Source organism: Meriones unguiculatus, chromosome 8 (assembly GCF_030254825.1).
Source record: "Meriones unguiculatus strain TT.TT164.6M chromosome 8, Bangor_MerUng_6.1, whole genome shotgun sequence".
Taxonomy (NCBI): domain Eukaryota; kingdom Metazoa; phylum Chordata; class Mammalia; order Rodentia; family Muridae; genus Meriones; species Meriones unguiculatus.
In genome coordinates this window covers 52804169-52824178 of record NC_083356.1, presented here as the reverse complement: position 1 = coordinate 52824178, position 20010 = coordinate 52804169, and the positions used below count along the sequence as shown (strand labels likewise).

The 20010-nt window shown below is 35.6% G+C and overlaps 1 protein-coding gene across 1 annotated transcript in view; it reads right to left on the bottom strand.

Annotated features, from left to right (window-relative positions):
- The window catches only part of Csmd3 (CUB and Sushi multiple domains 3), a 1323831-nt gene that overhangs the window by 322243 nt on the left and 981578 nt on the right, over positions 1–20010 (bottom strand). The window contains exons 25-27 of the mRNA XM_060389430.1: positions 19046–19237; positions 12979–13105; positions 11219–11421 (exon numbers count right to left, since the gene is read on the bottom strand). Of these exons, the coding sequence (XP_060245413.1) occupies positions 11219–11421; positions 12979–13105; positions 19046–19237 (522 nt within the window). The remainder of the gene's footprint in view (positions 1–11218; positions 11422–12978; positions 13106–19045; positions 19238–20010) is intronic.

The window sequence follows — 20010 nt, the reverse complement described above, 5'->3', positions numbered from 1 at the left end:
CCTGTTATCCCCAAGGTATTGTGGGAAGTTAGCTAGTTTGAGGCCATTTTAGGCTATACATCTAGATGCCAACTGAAAGCAGAATATTAGACTCAAGATTTGAAAATACATGAAATGAAGAAAGACATTTAAGTAAAAATGATCAACAATTACATATAAAAATTACAAGAATTACCTTATAACTGTCAGGATTATGCTAAAATAAGGGGAGCATTGGCAAAAACGGGAAGAGATTAGGAATCTTGTATACTCTGCAAAGGCAAAACAATGTAGCTAGGAGGGAAAAGAGTGTACAGCTTCTCCAAGTCACTCAAAATAGAGAACCCCATGAACCAGAAAACTTGCTTCCAGGTACTTAGCCAAAAGAACTGAAATCAGAATCTGGGAGAGACGATATTTACAGACTCTTTGCAGCACTAGTCCCAATAGCCAAGTTATAGAAAGAACCTTGTTTTTCATAGTCAGATAGATTATAAGTGTGGCAAAAAGTCTGGGCACAGGGGTCTTTTCTGAGACTGATACTCCAGCCAAGGACCACTCATAGAGATGGCCTGGAACCCCTTCACAGAGGTAGACTATGGAAGTTCAGTCTCCAAGTGGGTTCCATAGTAATAGGGACAGGGACTGTGTCTGACATGAACTGATTGGCCTGCTCTTTGATCACCTCCCCTTAAGAGGGGAGCAGCCTTACCAGGCCACAGAAGAAGACAATGCATGCAGCCACTCCTGATGAGACCTGATAGACTAGGATCAGATTGAAGGGGCGGAGGACCTCCCTTTTCAGTGGACTGGGAGAGGGACATGGGTGGGGAAGAAGGAAAGTAGGTTTGAGAGGGGAGTAGAGAGGGAGGTACAGGGGTGATACAAAGTGAATAAACTGTAATTAATAAAAAAAGAAAAAGTGTGGCAAAAACACCAAAAGAATATTTATCTTTAGAAACCTATCTTAGAATAAGTTGAATATTTTTGGTCACACTTGAGGGAAAGGGTAATAAAAGTTATTACCTATTATGATTTTCATATAGAATGCCCTGCAATGATTCTTGGTTCTCTAGTACTGTTCTATATCAATAAATTATGGAAGCTTTAAGATGTAGGACCTAATTAGAAAGAGTATGTTCCTACAGGCCTGACTTTGGAGACTAGGTATTGCTCTCATCCATTCCTGCATTCCCTTTCTCTGTTTATTGTTTATGTGTAATAAAAAAGCTCCTCCATACCCAAGGTTGCACCATCATGTTATTTTCCCCAATGGTGTGGAATTAGGAGACTTGGAAGTAAACCTTCTGAAGCCATGAGTTAAAATATTTATATATTCTTTGCTAATGATGATGGTATGCCTGTGTCTCTCCATTTACTCAGAGTCTTAGACAGAAAGTTTGCAAGTTTGAAGCTGGCTTGATAAATACACTTAGATAACAACAAGAATCATTTTCTTTCTGAATGAAAACAGGTTAAAATGCAGAATCTATCGCAGTGGCAGAGTGCTTTTTTTGAGCCTATGTAAGGCCTTGATTCTCAAGTTCAATAAATCAAAATAATTAATACAGAAAACGGGTATCAGAGATCTGGAGTGATAGCTATAATTAAATATGTTCACTTGTATTTTAACTCCTTAAGTTTTTGAAAGGAATTTGGAAAATTTTGGAAGTGACATCTAGAGAAGCCTCACTATGGAGTAAGCATTGCATAATGGGTGATATACTGGGCCTCAGATGGAGGGGTGAAAGTGTTAGATGGTGGAGATTGGTCTCATATTTTCCCTAAGAATAGAGATGCTGTGAGGAGTTGGGTTGAGGTCTTTCATGCTACAGCCTACAGTCTAAGGACTTTAAGGAAGATGAAACTAAAAAAGTAATGAGTATTAGTGGATGCCAGGTAAATGGCTGAGTCAATTTCTATAGGAGTTTACAAATACAAGTTTATGTCAGTCTTAGAGGAGACTTGAATGTTGGAATTTTACATAATGCTAAGACTTTGGTGACTCTTAGAAATGGGCATTATTAGGTGGTCAAAGACACTTGGAGGGGAAGGGTGGAATGTTATCATTTGAATATCAGGGGTCTCTCACCAGATAATATGTTGACAGTTTATTCCCCATCTGGTGGTGTTACTTGGGGGACATGCTGGAAATTTTAAGGTATGAGCCATATTTAAAAGACACATGTGACTGACAGCATTTTGTTTGGGGCCATATCTTACCATGGCCTTCTTGTATTCATTCTTTACCTTTTATTTGCTATGAAAAGAGTTTCTCTGTTTAAGACATTGCCAGTATCATGATATCTTGTCCAAGGAAGTGGGGCCAGGAAATCATGGGTTAAATAATCCTAGAGTATACTTAATTCAACATTGCACTAATTTTTTATTTTTTAAAGATCTATTTTTTTATTTTATGTAGCTGATAGGTTGCACGAATGTTTTGCCTGCATGTTTGTATATTCACTGCATGCTCATGGAGTCAGAAGAAGTTATTGGCTGCTGTGGGTAAAGAAGTTACAGATGATTGTGAGCTATCATATGGGTTCTGGAAATTGAACTCAATTCCTTAGCAAGAGAAACTAGTGCTCTTAACCAGTGAGCTATCTCTCCAGCTCCAACATTAATTCCATATTTTATACTTAGACAATCAATGCATATTTGATAGTAAATTATGCATTTATTTAAATGATATACACTGAGATATAAAGGATCATGTTACTGTTTATATACCATGTTCCTAGAAGTATTGAAATACTTGGCTTTTTAAATACTAATGAAAATCCATTCTAAATTCATACTTGATGTTCTTGGAGATTTTTTTCAACTTTGTCAGGATAGTTTATGGAAATGCATTGCTCATCAGTGACTTGTCTTTTCATGGTAGCCTCTTCAGCTGAACTCTCATTCCTTAAGGTTTTTTGATAGGTATTAGTAGTATTATAAAGTTTATCTTTGATATATCTTGAATATTATATGTACTTTATAAATCCCATTATTACCAAAAGGCATATTACAAAATAATAATAAGTCCATTTTGTGATAAAACTGTTAATTCACACTCTGAAACAAATAACAGTTATTCTCACAGTATATTGTAATTTATAAGTCTACAACTCAACTACAACTCAACTATTTACCTCTGTTCCTATGTGCTGTACTTTAAGAACAATCTTTGCACAAACTCTGCAAATTCTGGCCTGGAAGTTTTGTGACGGTTTCATACCCCAGTAGATCCTGTGGCATATCATGCTGTCACATGAAACGGGTAGTCAGGGCAGTGGTGTCAAGTACTTTTCCTACTACCTTCTATAACCAATCAGTGTGTGTGGAAAACATATTTGGTAATATGTCATTTAATCTATAAATGTGCTACATGCTGTTCTAGAATGAATATGTGAAATTATTGGTATCTGAAAGGTTGGCAAATATATACTGGTACCAGTATCTGTATTTCAGCTTCAGCTTTGTGCTGTAATTCCTCTGACACTGCAAACCTAGGTCATGGTCTACCAGATACACTTAAAGGCAGAACAGAGACCTAAGACACACAGCGTACTTCATTTTAAGAATGGAAAATACAGGACCAACGCTGAACTTGTCACACTATTCCAGGGTAATACAAACGACAAATACCATGAGCAAACCAGGACACATGACAATTATTACACAACCTACTCGCAGTGTTAGCCCAGGGCCAGTGTAGTGACTAATTCTGTTTAGGAGTTTACGTACACTAGAAGTGTTGTTCACTTGGGCTTGGGAAACGACTGAGAATTTACTGATTTTGAATACGAGCATAAGTTTTTCAAAAGTATGCACGTGTTTCCAAAAACAAAGGGCAGAAAATAGACTGTATGCTCTCTTTACCGAGTACTGCAGACAGACGGAATATATAAATAAATAGTGAGGGCATGAAGCTGGTAGGTGGCCTGAGCACTTTGATGGCTAATATTGGGTGTCACCTTGATGCTCATGAGAAGAGGACGCCACAGTTGAAGAATTGTCCCCATCAGATTATCCTGTGTACATGTCTCTGGGTCATCTTAATGGTTGCTAATTAATGTAGTAGGCCTCACAGCGTTGTGGGTAGTAGCATCCCTAGGCACATGGGCCTCTCTCTACAGGGAAGATAGCAGAACAAGCCACGGGTAGCAAGCCAATAAGTGGCATTCCTCCACGGCTGTTCTCTGTTTCTTGACTTTCCTTTGTCTTGACTTTCCTCAGTGTCACCTGCAAGCTTTTCATGGTTCAAACATGACACAGAGTTTGGAATTTGTCGATTTTTTTTTTTAAATCACAGAACCAGCAAGAAAACTAGAACAGCTCCATAATGTAGAGGTTTTACATTTAATGCCAGCATTTTCACTTAAAACTGAACCCAAAGCTTTAAATGCTTTTAAACAGTAAAGTGATATGCAGTTTTTGCTTCTGACAGCCAGCCAGGCAGAAGTGTGAGGAAAAATATGGAGGGATAATGAAGCGAGTGTCTGGTTGACTGTTAGCCAGTGCATCAAACAATACTGAGGACAGGAACAAAGGCAGTGGTGTCATGCCGTCCTTTAAGGCTGTCACATACCAACCTATCCTAGTGAAGCTATTTATTTCTTTGAGAATTTTCAACAGCAGAAGTTATGAGCCTTGGTGTATTGTATTACCCAGCAGGTACTGATTCTTAATGGAGAGGTCAAAGAGTGAAGAGCAGAGAAAACACTCTGTCAAAATCAACTATTATGTGGGCAAGTGACAGCATGATACCTCCCTGTAGAACTGAAGTGGAACAAGACAGGCAGATTAGAAATTTAAGTAGGGGATATAGAAGCTGACCGCTGAGAAACCAGGACAGGGCTTAGGACAGCATGAGGATGCAGTGTCAAACTTAAGTAGCTCTGATTAAGCAAAAGTGCTTGGCACATTATAACAGCGAGAGGCAAAGTGACAGAATTTACAAAGCATGAACAGATCATACAGTAGCAGTTGTGCGGCTGTGGATGGCGGCTTGGTGAAGACTATAAAGTTGCTATGCAACCTATATTACAGTAAATTCACATTATATTGAGTTTGGTGACATGAATTTCACTAGTTTCTTTTGTAAAAGACACTTGCATTTTATGTATCTCATCATTTTGTTACAGATTAGTTTGTCTTTCAATAAACAACAGTGATTGTTTTAATGAGCAAAAAAAAAAAAAGAAATTGGATTGGTAAGGGTACATAAAGGATACACAAAAGATAAGACAAAGAATCAGAGACCCATATATTTTAATTTATATGATCATATAGTTCAAAATTTTAAAATTATGTAATTGAATATATTATACTAAATATCTGACTTTTACTCTAATCCATCATCCCATTTCTCACTAATTCTTGTATATTTCTAGTCCAGATGTTGGAGGTAGGAAGACACATACCTTTGATTCAGAACTTAAAGCCAGAAGGCACACATCTTTCATTTGAATCTTGAGGTGGGATGATATAGCTTTAATATGGGCCATACCTTTGGAAGTCTATATAAGGACATAGAAAAAGGACGGTTTTGCTCTTTGACTGTTTGCCCTTGCCTTGCTAGCACATCTTTTCCTCCACTGACATTGGAACCTACATCTTTGGGATTCCAGTGTAGACAAAAAACCAGCTGCCAACAAGCAGCCTTGTGGGACTGAGTGACTACCAGACTTATGTACGTTCTCTGTTTCTTTTTTTACATAAGTAATACCTTAAATGTATACAAATATTGTTAGAATTCTGTAACATTACTATCTTTAACGTCTCAGTGGTTCCCTTCTATACTACTATTATCATTATAACTAAGAAGTTTTAAATATTTTGATAAAATTTATCAGATAAATATTGTCTTTTTAAGATTTATTTACTTTTATTATGCATGCAATGATCTTTCTGCATGTGTGCCTGCATGCCAGAAGAGAGCATCAGATCTCTCATTACAGGTGGTTATGAGCCACCATATGGTGGCTGGGAATTGTCTTCCTTAATAAGCTAATGGTTTACAAATGAAAGCTGGGAGGCTATATCTAAAATGCTGACAAAACTATTAATCAACAGCCCCAGAACTCTTCTTTTGTAAATTTAGGTCCTATGTAACAAGTACACGGAAATCACTTCTGTTCAACACATTTAACTTTTTATTCAAACTGATAAAGAACCCAAAGTAAGAAAAAAAAAATGGATGATCAATAACAGCCTGACTAAAATATGACAATGAATTATTATTTTCTAGACTTTCCTGGTTTATATTTATTAACAAAAATATTATGAATGTCTATCTGTACAATTAAAAAGTTTGTTGGGTATGGTCAGTAAATTACATTATTGCTCCTAACAAAATCTGTTTAATGAGATATTTTGTTAAACCAAAGAATTCATAATGCCTTTGTCACTGCAAAAAAATCATAATTAAAAGCTCTCTAGAAAAGTTTTATATGAAAAACATGACAGTCAAGGCAAGATTAGTGGACATTTTATCAAAGAAGGAATGTTAATGCTAAATTTGTATGAATGTATCAGAAGCAACATTTAAAGAGAAGGAAGAAACCAGGGGCAACAGCCTCTGTAATGTGTATGTGTGTGTATGTGTGTGTGTGTGTGTGTGCCTGTGTGTTTGTGTATGTGTGTGTATGTGAGAGAGAGAGAAAGAGAGACAGAGATAGAAAGTACAAGCATGTGAGTCTATATGATATCTTTGTGTAGATTTAATTGAATGAAGGAAAGATAAGTTTGTAGACTAATAATGGGATTAATGTACTTAATATGTTAACAAACTATGGCAACTGACTCTATTAGAATGAATATATACACGGAATAAATGAATTTTGAGGAATGAGGAATTTAGTGGGCTCTGGAGTCGTCAACTGTGATCTGCAGGTTAGCATTGTCCCATGCTGGTAGATGATATGCTGGTAGTTCATTCACATCCCCTCTAATACCATTGGAAAAATACATGCTACTTTTTACAATTCCTTGTAACTAGTTCCATTAGAAAATTAGGCTTTTTGCTTCAAGGGTGCGTTTGTTAGTTTTTGTGTCAACTTGATTCAAGGTATGGTTTTTTGAAAAGAAGAAACCTTAATTAAGAAAATGCCTCCAAAGGATTGGCCTGTTGTCGTGTCTGTAGGGCATTTCATGGATTTGTGTTTAATATGGGATTGACCAGCACATTGTGGATGGGGCCACCACTGAGGAGGTGCTCTAGGAGTGTATGAAAAGTCAGGATGAACAAGATATAGGGAGAAAGCCAGTAAGCCATGCTCCTCATTGATCTCTGCTTTAGCTCCTGCCTCCAAAGATCTGGCTTACTGAGAAACTGCCACAACTTGTTTCAGGGATGGGGTATGCCCTCAGAGTTATAAGGTGACATAAATCTTTCCCTCTTCAATTTGCTTTTCGACCTGGTATTTTTTTTTCCAATAGAAAGCCTAACTAAAACACATGGTAAAATTGTTAGACCTAGAGGCACATGTCCTTTTCCAACAGGCAAGCTGACTCTCTCCCCCTTCACTTCATTCCTTTTCACTGTTTAAATTGTCTACAACACCTTTCTTTGAGAACAAAATAACCTTTGATGGAGTGTTTGGTCAGATGACAAATTGACTAAGTTATAGATCTATATTGCAATTAAAAATGTATGGTTAACTTTTCATTTTTCCTCTAACAGACTAATGTATATATCAGCAATAATGTATATATAATATATGCAATAATGACAAAATGATAACTGTTAAGCATTTTCTATTTACTAAGCCTGATATTCATCTGCTTTCAGCACACATGGACCATTTTCTAGATATCTACAAGTTATATAACTGTTAATAAAGCAATTGACTTTCTGACTTCTGTGTACATATCCATGAAATGGACACTTGGATATATATATATATATATATATATATATATATATATATATACATATATATATATTTATTTATTTATTTAAATCAATATTGAATGAGATTTTGTATCTTGGAACTAGTCAAGACTGCATGCACTAAAATAGTAATAATTATTATGTTTTTACTTTAGAAACTCTCTAAACAGGTTCATTACAAAATGTGTTCAGGATAGTAACTTGTATTACTTAATGATATTGATAACAAATTTATGCTCTGAGTGACATTAATAAGTCCATTGGAAGATTCAAGCAATAGTGTACATTTCTGATCATCTATTATAAAGGCAGATTCATTCAAATCTTGATATGACAGATGATGTTTCTACAATTTTAACATGAACTACAAAAACAGCCAATATAAAAATAAGCCACTAATTTTACAAATAGAAGTTTAATAAAAACAATCCCCAGAAAAGAATGCAAAAACTAGAAATACTTTAAAGTCAGTTACTCATGTATCTAAGCACATTTTACCTGACTATATACACAACCCCATCACAGTAGCCATTTAAGACACTAATTCTGTATTACTAATACAGAGAAATCAAAATGTTGTCAAACTACCATTAGAAAGAATAGGAGTTGAACACTTCTCTGGCATCTTACTCATGCTTTAAAACATTTAATATATAAAAAGAAAAACAAATAAAATGAGATTGAATGATATGGTAAATGAAAACAATAAACAAAGCCACAAAACTGCTAATGATTAGAATGTTCTCATAGAGTTAGAAGCTCACTATTTTACTGAGGCCACAGTGTATATGTAATCATGACTGTCCTTTTCTTTGAATGATCATACTTATAGAAAAATATTCTTATAATAAATAATAAAATTCTCAGATATGTTCATAGCAGCTTTATTTGTAATAGCCAGTACCTGGAAGCAACCTAGATGTCCCTCAATGGAGGAATGGATACAGAAATTGTGGTACATTTATACAATGGAATACTACTGAGCAATTAAAAGCAAGGAAATCATGAAATTTGCAGCCAAATGGTGGGATCTTGAAAAGATCATCCTGAGTGAGGTATCCCAGAAGCAGAAAGACCACACGGTATATACTCACTTATAAGTGGATACCAGACCTATAAAACAGGATAAACATACTAAAATCTATACACCTAATGAAGGTAAGCAAGGAGGACCTAGGGTAAGATGATCAATCCTCACATAGAAACACAAATGGGATGGACATTGGAAGTAGGAGAAAATAAGAAACAGGACAGGATCCTACCATAGAGGGCCTCTGAAAGACTCTACCTAGCAGTATATCAAAGCAGATGCTGAGACTCATAACCAAATCTTGGGCAGAGTGCAGGGAATCATCTGGAAGAAGGGGGAGTTAGTAGGATCTGGAGAGGACAGGGGCTCCACAAGAACCAAATATATCTATCTGAGCACAGGGGTCTTTTCTGAGACTGATTCTCCAACCAAGGACCATGCATAGATATAATCTAGAACCCCTGCTTAGATGGAGCCCAAGGCAGCTCAGTATCCAAGTGGATTACCCTAGTAAGGGGAACAGGAACTGTCTCTGACATGAACTCAGTAGCTGGCTCTTTGACCTCCTCACCCCCGAGGAAAGAATATCCTTGCTAGGCCACAGAGGAGCACATTGCAGCCAGTCCTGAAGAGACCTAATAAGCTAAGGTCAGATGGAAGGGGAGGAGGAACTCTCCTATCAGTGGACTTAGAGAGGGGCAGGGAGGAGATGAGGGAGGGAGAGTGAGATAGGGAGGGAATGAGGGAAGGGGCTACAGCTGGGATACAAAGTAAATAAACTGTAATTAATATAAAAAATAAGGAAGCTAATCAAGAAGGAGGACTCTGAGTAAGACGCTCAATCCCCATTCAGAAAGGCAGAGGATGGACAACCCAGGAGGGAGAAAACAGGGAACAGGACAGAAGCCTACCACAGAGGGCCTCTGAAAGGCTCCAGCCTGTAGGGTATCAAAGCAGATGCCAAACTTTGGGCAGAGAGTAAGGAATCTTATGAAAGAAGTGGGAAATAGTAAGACCTGGAGAGGACAGGAGCTCCACAAGGAGAGCAACAAAACCAAAAAACTTGAGACTGATACTCCAGCCAAGGACCACTCATGGAGATGACCTGGAACCCCTTCACAGAGGTAGCCCATGGAAGATCAGGCTCCAAGTGGGTTCCATAGTAATAGGACAGGGACTGTCTCTGACATGAACTGATTGGCCTGCTCTTTGATCACCTCCCCTTGAGAGGGAGCAGTCTTACCAGGCCACAGAAGACAATGCAGCCACTCCTGATGAGACCCAATAGACTAGGATCAGAGGGAAAGGGAGGAGGACCTCCCCTATCAGTGGACTGGAAGAGGGACACAGGTAGGGAAGAGGGAGGAAGGTTGGATTGGGAGAGGAGAAGGGATGGAGCTAAAGGGAGGATACAAAGTGAATAAACTGTAATTCATAAAACTTAAAATCATTTTAAAAATAAAAATAAAATATGTAATAAAGTTTTTAAAGTACATTACATTATATATTTTCTTATCTACTATACATTAATAATTATAGTGATTGTATAGTAATTCATAATTAATTTTATGTTATTTTATATTAGCATTATATAATTACTACATATTATGTTATATATTAACAACGTATAATTGAATTACTATTATAGTATACTATTCTTTTATGAATTCATTTTATATGTTATATAAAATAAATCAAAATTCTTTATTTTCTATTAAATAACACACTTTGAAATATTATGATGTTATGGTATCCCAGACTGAGCATACCTAATTTGAATAAGCGTAAAGTGTCAAGTGAGGAAAATCACACACCTGATCTCCTGCAATCAGTCGCAGTGAAAATGCAGGTGCACAAATAGTTATATGATAATATGTTCAATCCACATTTCTAAGGTGTATGTGAAACATAAATGAATTTTTTATTCCGGCTGTTGTCTTATTCCTAAAATATCTCACTAGGCTAATTTAAATATCCATGGACTCGTAAAAATTCTGAATCTGAAATACTTCTGGTCCCAAGCATTTTGAATGAGGCGTTTCCAACACATACAAGATTTTGTGATGTGATTATTTCTTCACTTGAATTATTTTAACACCATTATTTTTTAAGGATTAATGCTTAAACCATGGGAAAGAGTTGATAATGAATACACACTGTAGGTGTTTCTCCCAAGTATATTTGTTTCACTTGCTGTGAAATAAGACCAGAACTAATAGTTAAGATAAATAATACTAAAAATTAGAATGTATAAGAGTATTTCTTTATGGATTAATTATAAAACATTTCTTTTTGCATTTAGAAATCAAGCAGAAAGAGCTTACTTGAAAACTGAATTGCGAACCCAGATTTGCTGATGTAAAAGTCCGTGTCAAACTGGATAGTGACTATGTTGAGGGTGCTGTGAATTCCGTCAGGAATAAGAGACCCACTAACTTCCTTTAAGAGCATCTCGTTTTCAGGTGGACCATCCCACACTCGAAGTATGTCATGTGATGCTTCTGTATCGAAAGCAAGAAACTGTAGGCTGTGGGAGAACCATACATCTTTGGTTATTTTAAATATTGAAGAGAACCATTTTAACAAAATATAGAGCAAACATACATTGTTGCTTTGACTCTCTGCAACTCTTTTCTAAGATTAAAGTATAACTTGTGTAAATGGCAATTATCACCAAAAAATGTAGAATATACTTCCTTAAAAGAGCATTAATACACTACTTCAACATTACTGTAAATTACAGAAATCTTAAATACTCACTGTTTTCAATGCTCATAAATTTTAACTGTCATAACAAAACTATAAAGGACATCTTATGTGCCAGTTACTTCGAAAATACAGTACTAATACTCTTTTTAATCATTATAATGACCATATTGAGTAGAAACAATTTTGATATCAATTTTGTAGATGTTGTGAATGGAGTTTAGATATAATCAAATAATTGCTGAAAAAGTTCCTTTGTCACTCATTAAATTTAATCATCTCACTTTACAATATATGCTTTTAGCACTGTATCCTATAAAAGTTAGTCTATTCTATGCCTAACCTGTACAAAATTATTATCAGTTATTTTTGGTACCATTGTGAAACTTAGCTAGACTCTTTGTATATGTTTTATGATTGATTTATGAATGATTACAGCTTTCAATCTTGGTTATATATTAACACCAAAAGTTGTTTGTTAATTAAAATATATAAGTCTTGATGAATTAAATTTTTATCTAATAATATTAATATTTAAATAAAACTTAGATCCACCATAGCATATTCTGAGTTCTTTGCTTTGCCTTCCAAAGGCAATGCAGCAGGTCATACTGAATTCATTGAGGTTCAGCATCTTGAAACCTATCTGAATTTCATTTACATCAAATAGCAAATATTTCTTGCTAGTTTAAAGCTACCGTTACTTTTAGTGTCATTATGGGTTCTAATGGAGTAACTATTTCATATGTCAAGGACGCGTGGTTCAGTTCTTAATATTTACCCAGTTGAAGTCCTAAAAGCAAAACTGGAACAGGAGCTTGTGAAAGCTGTGGAACCTGACATGTGAATTTAGGAGGCAGCAGTTTAGAATTTATCAGGCTGCTGAGACATGAAGAAGTGTGAACTTCCTATCAAAACTCAGCAGGAACGAGAAATCAAACATAATTAAAGAGTCAGAAAGCAGACTCTTCAGAAATGCGCCCAAGACCAGGAAGACAAGAACTGTTCAGCACGATGCACTCATGTTTCTTCTTCACATTAGTGAGGTTGCACAGCTTTGTATACTCATCAAAATGATGGATTCAGCATCCTAGGCCACTGAGAATTAAAGAGCACAGATCAAAAGAAGCCCCAAAACATTGTCAACCCTGGTGCCCTGTTCATCCACGGAAGCTTCTTGCAGGAGTTACAGAGTTATTCTGGCAGTCAAAGAATTAGTAATGTAAGCCAAAGATATTATTCTTATTTTAAGCACGTGAATAACTTGTTTTCCTTTACGAAGGTTAAGCATACCGAAAATTAATAAGATTTATCAATATTTATAGAGCTGCTGATCAGGAAAATCCTTAGTATTTTGAAGAAAGTGAAATTGAGTTACCTTACAATGTTTCCTGGATCTACCTCAATCATCCACATGCAGCGAAGGTTATTATCATATGGAAAGGGGTAGCCAGGGGACAAGATCCTTCCTGATGATTCTCCTTTAAAACGACCACCACATTCAGCTGGTGAAACATAAGAACATTACAAGTCAAAACTTCATAACAATCTTTTCATGGCAATCTACAGATTTCTTTTAAATATATGTATGTTCACGTTAAGGAAAATAAAAATTAAGCCTCAATCTTTTTGAAAGAAAAGGTTTAAATAAAAATTCTTAAAGATTTAATTGAAATGAGAATATGAGTATAATAAAATAATACATTCTTTTTCCATTAGATCATATAAAAGACTAAAATTAAACCAAATTGTTGAATAAGTAAAAGAACACATTAAAAATCTCTGAACTTGACTTCAACCCATTTCAAGATGTTTTGTTACATAATGATTATGTTATAAGAGAAGCAGATGGCAAGTTGCTCAGTGCTAGTGCATGCTGGGGTGAATAATTCATCTTGCACCCCCACCTCTGAGAAAAACTCCTTCCCTCAGGCATCTAAACTCCAGAGTCCTTTTCTCCACTTCAAACCATTCTGAACCACTTCCTTTTTTAATCTCTCAGAACTCAAAGTAGCATTTTCATTAGATATTTTAGTTTGATTAAATGTGGCCTCTAATTTTCATAAGTGCTGAACATAATCTAATTAACATTTTATCTTTTGAGATTCCTTCTCTGTTTTATAGTATTTAACACTACTGGGATGTCTGAAATGAGTTTACACTTGTAAAGCAACAACTCATGAAGAACTTTCTGTACTGAAGAAAACAGTGAGGACATTATAAACTGTTGAATACTTTATTGATCCATGTTTGAATCACGGAGACATGGAAACCCTTAGCAATGCATTGTTTACTAAAGAGTTCTAAAAATTATTTTCCTTCACCTAACTAAATAAATACAAAACCATATTTACTTAAGTATCTGAAGGAATATTTATATTTATTTTCTTCTCTCTGAACTGTATCGTATACAAGTTAAAATTGCTTGTGTTTATCATTATTACTGTCATTTAAAAATAATCAAAATTAGAAAGTTTTATCTCTGGTGACAACAGATTGTAACATCTTCAGTTTATAATTTCTATATATGCAGTTTTTCATAGATTTAGATATTATATTATAATATTCTAATTATTTACTTAATTAAAATGTCAACTGGGCTATAGCAGTTAGTTATTTAGTAGATATAAATGCAGCTTTAAAGTGGTTAACTTCTTGAGTTCTTTATATATTCTGACTGTTAACCCTTTGTTGGATGTAGGATTGGTGAAGATCTTTTCCCAGTCTGTGGACTGCCATTTCGTTCTTTTGATAGTATTCTTTGCTTTACGGAAGTTTTTCAGCTTCAAGAGATCCCATTTATTTATTGTATATCTTAGAGGCTGTTGCTGTTTTGCTCAGGAAGTTGTCTCCTGTGCCAATGAGTTCAAGGCTCCTTAAGACCCACTCTTGAGCATGTACCCAAAAGATGCACCACTATACAACAAGGACATTTGCTCAAGGACATTCACAGCAGCTCTATTCGTAATAGCCAGAAAGTGGAAACAACACAGATGTCCCTCAACTGAAAAATTAATAAAGAAACTGGTACATTTACACAACGGAATACTACTCAGCCATTAAAAACAAGGAAATCATAAAATTTTCTGGCTAATGGATGGAGCTAGAAAAGATCATTGTGAGTGAGGTAACACAGACCCAGAAAGACACACATGAATATGTTCAGTTAAGTGGATTTTAGTCATATGATACAGGGTAGACATATCACAATATACAGACCCCAGTAAGATAAGCTCAATGGGCATGTTAGGTTTCATATGGATCCACTAGTTAGGGGAATGGGGGATATCTCTGACATGGACCATGTTCCCTGTTTTTTGATCACTTTCCCCTGATGGGACTTTGCTACCAGGCCACAGGGAAGGAACACAAACTAAGTCTCCTGTGAATAGATGACCTGGGGTGTCTGGGTAGGGAGGTTCCCCTATACTGAGGAATAGGGGGGAAGGCATGCAGGAGTGAGAGTGGGACTGGGAGGAGAGGAGGAAGGGGCCTAACAGAGGTATAAATTAATTAATAATTAAAAAGTGGTTAACATTTACAATTGTTTTACTTGAGTAACCAGTATACCTGAAATAACTCATTCAGATGGGCCTCATCCCATCAGTTGAAAATCCTAAAGAGAAAAAACATTTTCCAGGAAAACAAAGATATTTTCCCTCAAAACCAGAGCTTTAATACCTGTATCAATTTGAAATCTGTTGTTCCACCGGTGGATTTTGGACTTGCTCGTCCATACAAGTTCATGAGTTAATTTCTAAAAGTAAACATGTATCTTTAGTGAGGGATGGAGGGATTCTATGGGCTTTGCTGCTTTGTTATATTGGCCAGTACACTCCAGAAGTCTAGAAATTATCATTTTACAGCAACTTTACTATAGGTTATGTTTATGTAAAAGAGTACTAAAACTAAGACTGTGTCACTCTCTTAGTTTGCTTTGGGTGACTGTGATACACTGACCTATATGTGAAGGAAAGAGTTAATTTGGCTTATGCTTTCCCATCAAATGCCACAGTATATGATTCATGGAAGTTAGGACAAAAACCCAAGCAGGAGCTCGGAGACAGGATCTGAAGCAGAAATGAATGAAGAATGCTGCTGACAGATTTTTTTCCTTATGGCTTGCTCAGCTATCTTTAATATATATCTCAGGACCCCTTGCTGAGACATGGTGCTGCCCTCCTCAGTCTGAGACCTCCCATTTCAATAATTAATCATGAAAATGCTCCTCCTGGTGCCTACAGGCCAGTCTGATAAAAGTAGATCTTCAAGTAAAGTTTCTTCTTCCCAAGTCATTCTAGTCTATGTCAAGTTTGGGAACTCTAACCAGAACTGCCACTATCACGCTTGTCTCTTTCTTAAAATGAAACATCTTGGATAACCTAAAACAATAAGTAGTTGTACGTAATATACCGTATGTAGTGAACATTTCCTTTCTCCTTATTGATTTATTACTATTATAGGCATATATTACTTTGAAAATAGCAATAATATTTTATTTATCCAATTTAACTTTTTTCTTTTTAAAATTTATTTATTTTTATTAATTACAGTTTATTCACTTTGTATCCCTGCTGTAGTCCCCTCCCTCATCCTCTCTCAATTTCACCATTCCCCCATCATCTCTTCCCATGCCCCTCCCCAAGTTCACTGATAAGAGAGATCCTCCTCTCCCTCCCTCTGACCCTAGCGTATCAGGTCTTATTGGGACTGGCTGCATTGTCTTCCTCTGTGGCCTGGCAATGATGCTACCCTATTCAGGAGAGGTGATCAAAGAGCCAGCCTTTAACTTTAAAGTGGTTATTGTGTCTTGACTTTTTAAAAATTAAATTGTTATTTTTTACATTAATTACATTTTATTTGCTTTGTATTCCAGCTGTAGCCCGCTCCCTCATTCCCTCCCAATCCCACCCTTCCTCCCTGATCTCCTCCCTGCCCCTCTCTAAGTCTACTGATAGAGGAGGTCCTCATTCCCTTCCATTAGACCCTAGCTTATCAGGTATCTTCAGGACTGGCTGCAATGTCCTCCTCTGTGGCCTAGCATTGCTGCTCCTACCTTGGGGTGGGGGTGGGGTCAAAGAGCCAGCCACTGAGTTCATGTCAGAGACAGTCCCTGTTCCCCTTACTTTAACTACACTTTTTTTGTTGTTGTTGAAACAGTGTTTCTGTGTGTAGCCTTGGCTGTCCCAGACTCACTTTATATACCATGATGGCCTGGAACTCACAGAGATCCACCTGCCTCTGCCTCCCTCAGTGAGGGTATTTACAGGCATGCACTATGATGCCTGGCTAAATACATTATTCTACATTTTTATTTTATTTTTTTAAGAATTTGTTTAATTTTTTATTTTCATGTGCATTAGTGTGAAAGTTTCAGATTCCTTGAAATCAGCATTACAAACAGTTGTGAGCTGCCATGTGGGTGCTGGGAATTGAACCCATGTCTGTTTGGAAGAGCAGACAGTGCTCTTAACAACTGAGCCATCTCTCCAGACCCTACATTTTTATTTTTTATTTTTTAAAAAGTATCATTTTGTGCTTTAGCCTGAAATATGAATGTGCTATTCTGCTGCGACTTAACATGTGGGTTCACGTTCTTAAAACACAAGCTTCAAAAATAAAGATAAAAATTAAGGTGGAATAAAGAATTTTAGAGTAACAACCATCTACAGTGATACATAATTTTTGTTTGATGTAGTGTACTAGTTTTAGAAAAATAATTGCATAGGCAATACCAAATTAATTAAGCAAAAATATTCAGATTTGACAAAGACCAAACATATTCATAATAGATATTTAGTCAATAGAAGAAAAATTTAGATCAGGTGATAGAGGTATTAGTCATTAGTGAGAAGTGTGTTACCATGGACATGCTCAGCATAAATCATTATGGATTCCTCTGTTTATAGTTGTTTAACTTGATCATCTGTCATTGAAAGTTTATACTTCTCATAAAGTTATCAAGTCATAACACTGGCTTGGAATTTAAAGGCATTAATTTGTTGTGAGAACAATTAAAATCTTCTCATTTCAGAGCAGGTATCTTTCCATTTGATTAAAAGCATTTTAGATGACAGTTTCTTATTAGGTCAGTAAACACCATAAATATGTGAATTTAATTTTAAGTACAATATGGAAATAAATATTAATAAGTTTTTAGTTTTGTGATTTTTCAAGCCTTCAATGTTATTTTTTTCTGAATGTATTTCATTTTTATACAGTCAGTGGTTTGTTTCTTAAAGCCCATGCAGTTGGTCTGATTGTTGGTCATATTGCTAAATTTTCAAGCTTTTGGTGATTAATATTGATTGATGTATTAGATATTATAGTTCCATAGTCTACCCAAAATTTTTATGCACTCTGACAGTAAAGGACTGTGATTAAAGTCCTTTTATATAAAAAATTATGTAAAAATAATTTATATAAATGATTTATATAAAAATTGTTTCCTTAGGATGAAATATTTTAATTAATAATGAGAAGTTACAAAAGTATATTTAAAATATTGTACTTTAAAAAGATTACAAATGCATGGAGTTTTTTTTTTTTTTTTGATTTGTGCATTTATACTAAACCTCAGTAAAGCTGTGTTTGAAATGTACACAATAACTTTTTGCCACATTGGCAAGACACAATCATTTTGTCTCTTAAAAATGCAGTCAGGAATGATTTGGGAATCATTGTGTTTCTGTTCCTTACTGCAGTTTTAGGATTTTGTTGCACTGTTGTCTTCTTTTTTTATCCCGTTACTTCAAATGGAACCTTTTTGATCTTTTGAACCAAAAAAAGAGACCAAGATGAATAACAAGGGTATTTATGGATATTTGGATATCCACCCTCCCAATCTCTATGCTAATTTGTTATCTGCCTTATAATACAAATGAAGGAATATTAAAGCAATACTAAATGGAAATGTAATGATCATTTTAGCTTGAGGTAGGGGATATATCTTATCTATGATTTTCATAGGCCTTTTCATACCACAATATATTCTCGTGTTGTCGTACTTAAGAAAACATATTTTCTAATAGTTTTAAAAGGCTTATACACATAAAAGAAGCTTTAAAGCTTTTAAATTTACTGAGAATAATTTCTTGTTTTTACATTCATTTTGATTCAGAGATATTCTTTGATTATTTTAAATCAAACCAAAGCTGATTGATGCAATTGAATAAAATGCTCATGATAAAAACATAACATTCTTGCAGTGAGTTATTTTTTTTTAAAGCAGAAATAAAATAACTTCACATAGACCATTGTAACTCACCAAAGTAAATACATTGGCCAGATTAAGAGAATACTGTTCTTTTCTTGGGGTGAATTAACGCTCTTTAACTTACGAGTCGTAGGCAGAAGGAACTATTTGAAACATGGGTAATTTATGTAGCTGTGCACTGAAATCATCCCACAGACATACTTTATAAAAATCTGATAAAGCATCCTACCAATGCAGGAAGGCAGAGGGTAGTCCCAGGCCCTTCTCTCCCCAGTCATGCACTTGAGAAGGCTGCTTCCATGGAGAGTGTAGCCTGGATTGCATCCATAGATTATGGTGCTGCCAGCAAAGTGGCCTTGGTCACTGATCTTGTATCCAAACTGTGGAATGCCTGGGTCTTCACAATGCGAAAGTTCAAAACCTAAGAGAACAATATAAATTGTTTAAAGAAAATATTTGGGAACATAATTTGTGACTATATAAATTGCTTTTTTTCATTTATCCCTACTTTAATTATTCCTACCATATCAAGCATTACTTACATTTAATTATCACAGAAATCTTTCTCTAGACCATAATTTTTGTGGTACTTTAAAAATTTATCAGTAGTAAAGCTTATATCTTTCTGTAATGGCAAATACTATTCAGTTCCTAGTTGCTTCAGAAGTGTTATTGTTAATATCGGCTTAATTAATTCATTATTATAATATAAGAAGTCTGGATTTTTGAATGAGAAATGTCCCTCGGTGGTTCATGTATTTGCACACTTGTTCTCCAGTTGATGGTACTGTTTGGGGTGGTACAAACATACTGGTGGAAGTGTGTCGCTGGGCACAGACTTTCAAGTTTTATAGTCCCTCCTCCTTTCCTTTTCTCAAGAAATATGACCGGCTAGCTGATATGCCCTGCTCTTTTCCCTTCATGAATAAACTCCACCCTTCTGGAAATACAATCCAAAATGAACCCTTTGGCTCCTCAAGTTGCTTTTCCTCATGGTGTCTTGTCACAGCCGTGGAAAGTAAGAAAAATAAAAGTAAAATAGAAAGCATGCCTTTTTGTCTTGGAATATGCAGAGTCTGAAACCATGACTACCTGTGCTCTGTCCTACTACAATGGAGTTTCCACAAGATCGACTGGCAAATTTGATGTTTCCCATAATATATTTGCCATATGATTGTCAGGAAAGGGGAACAA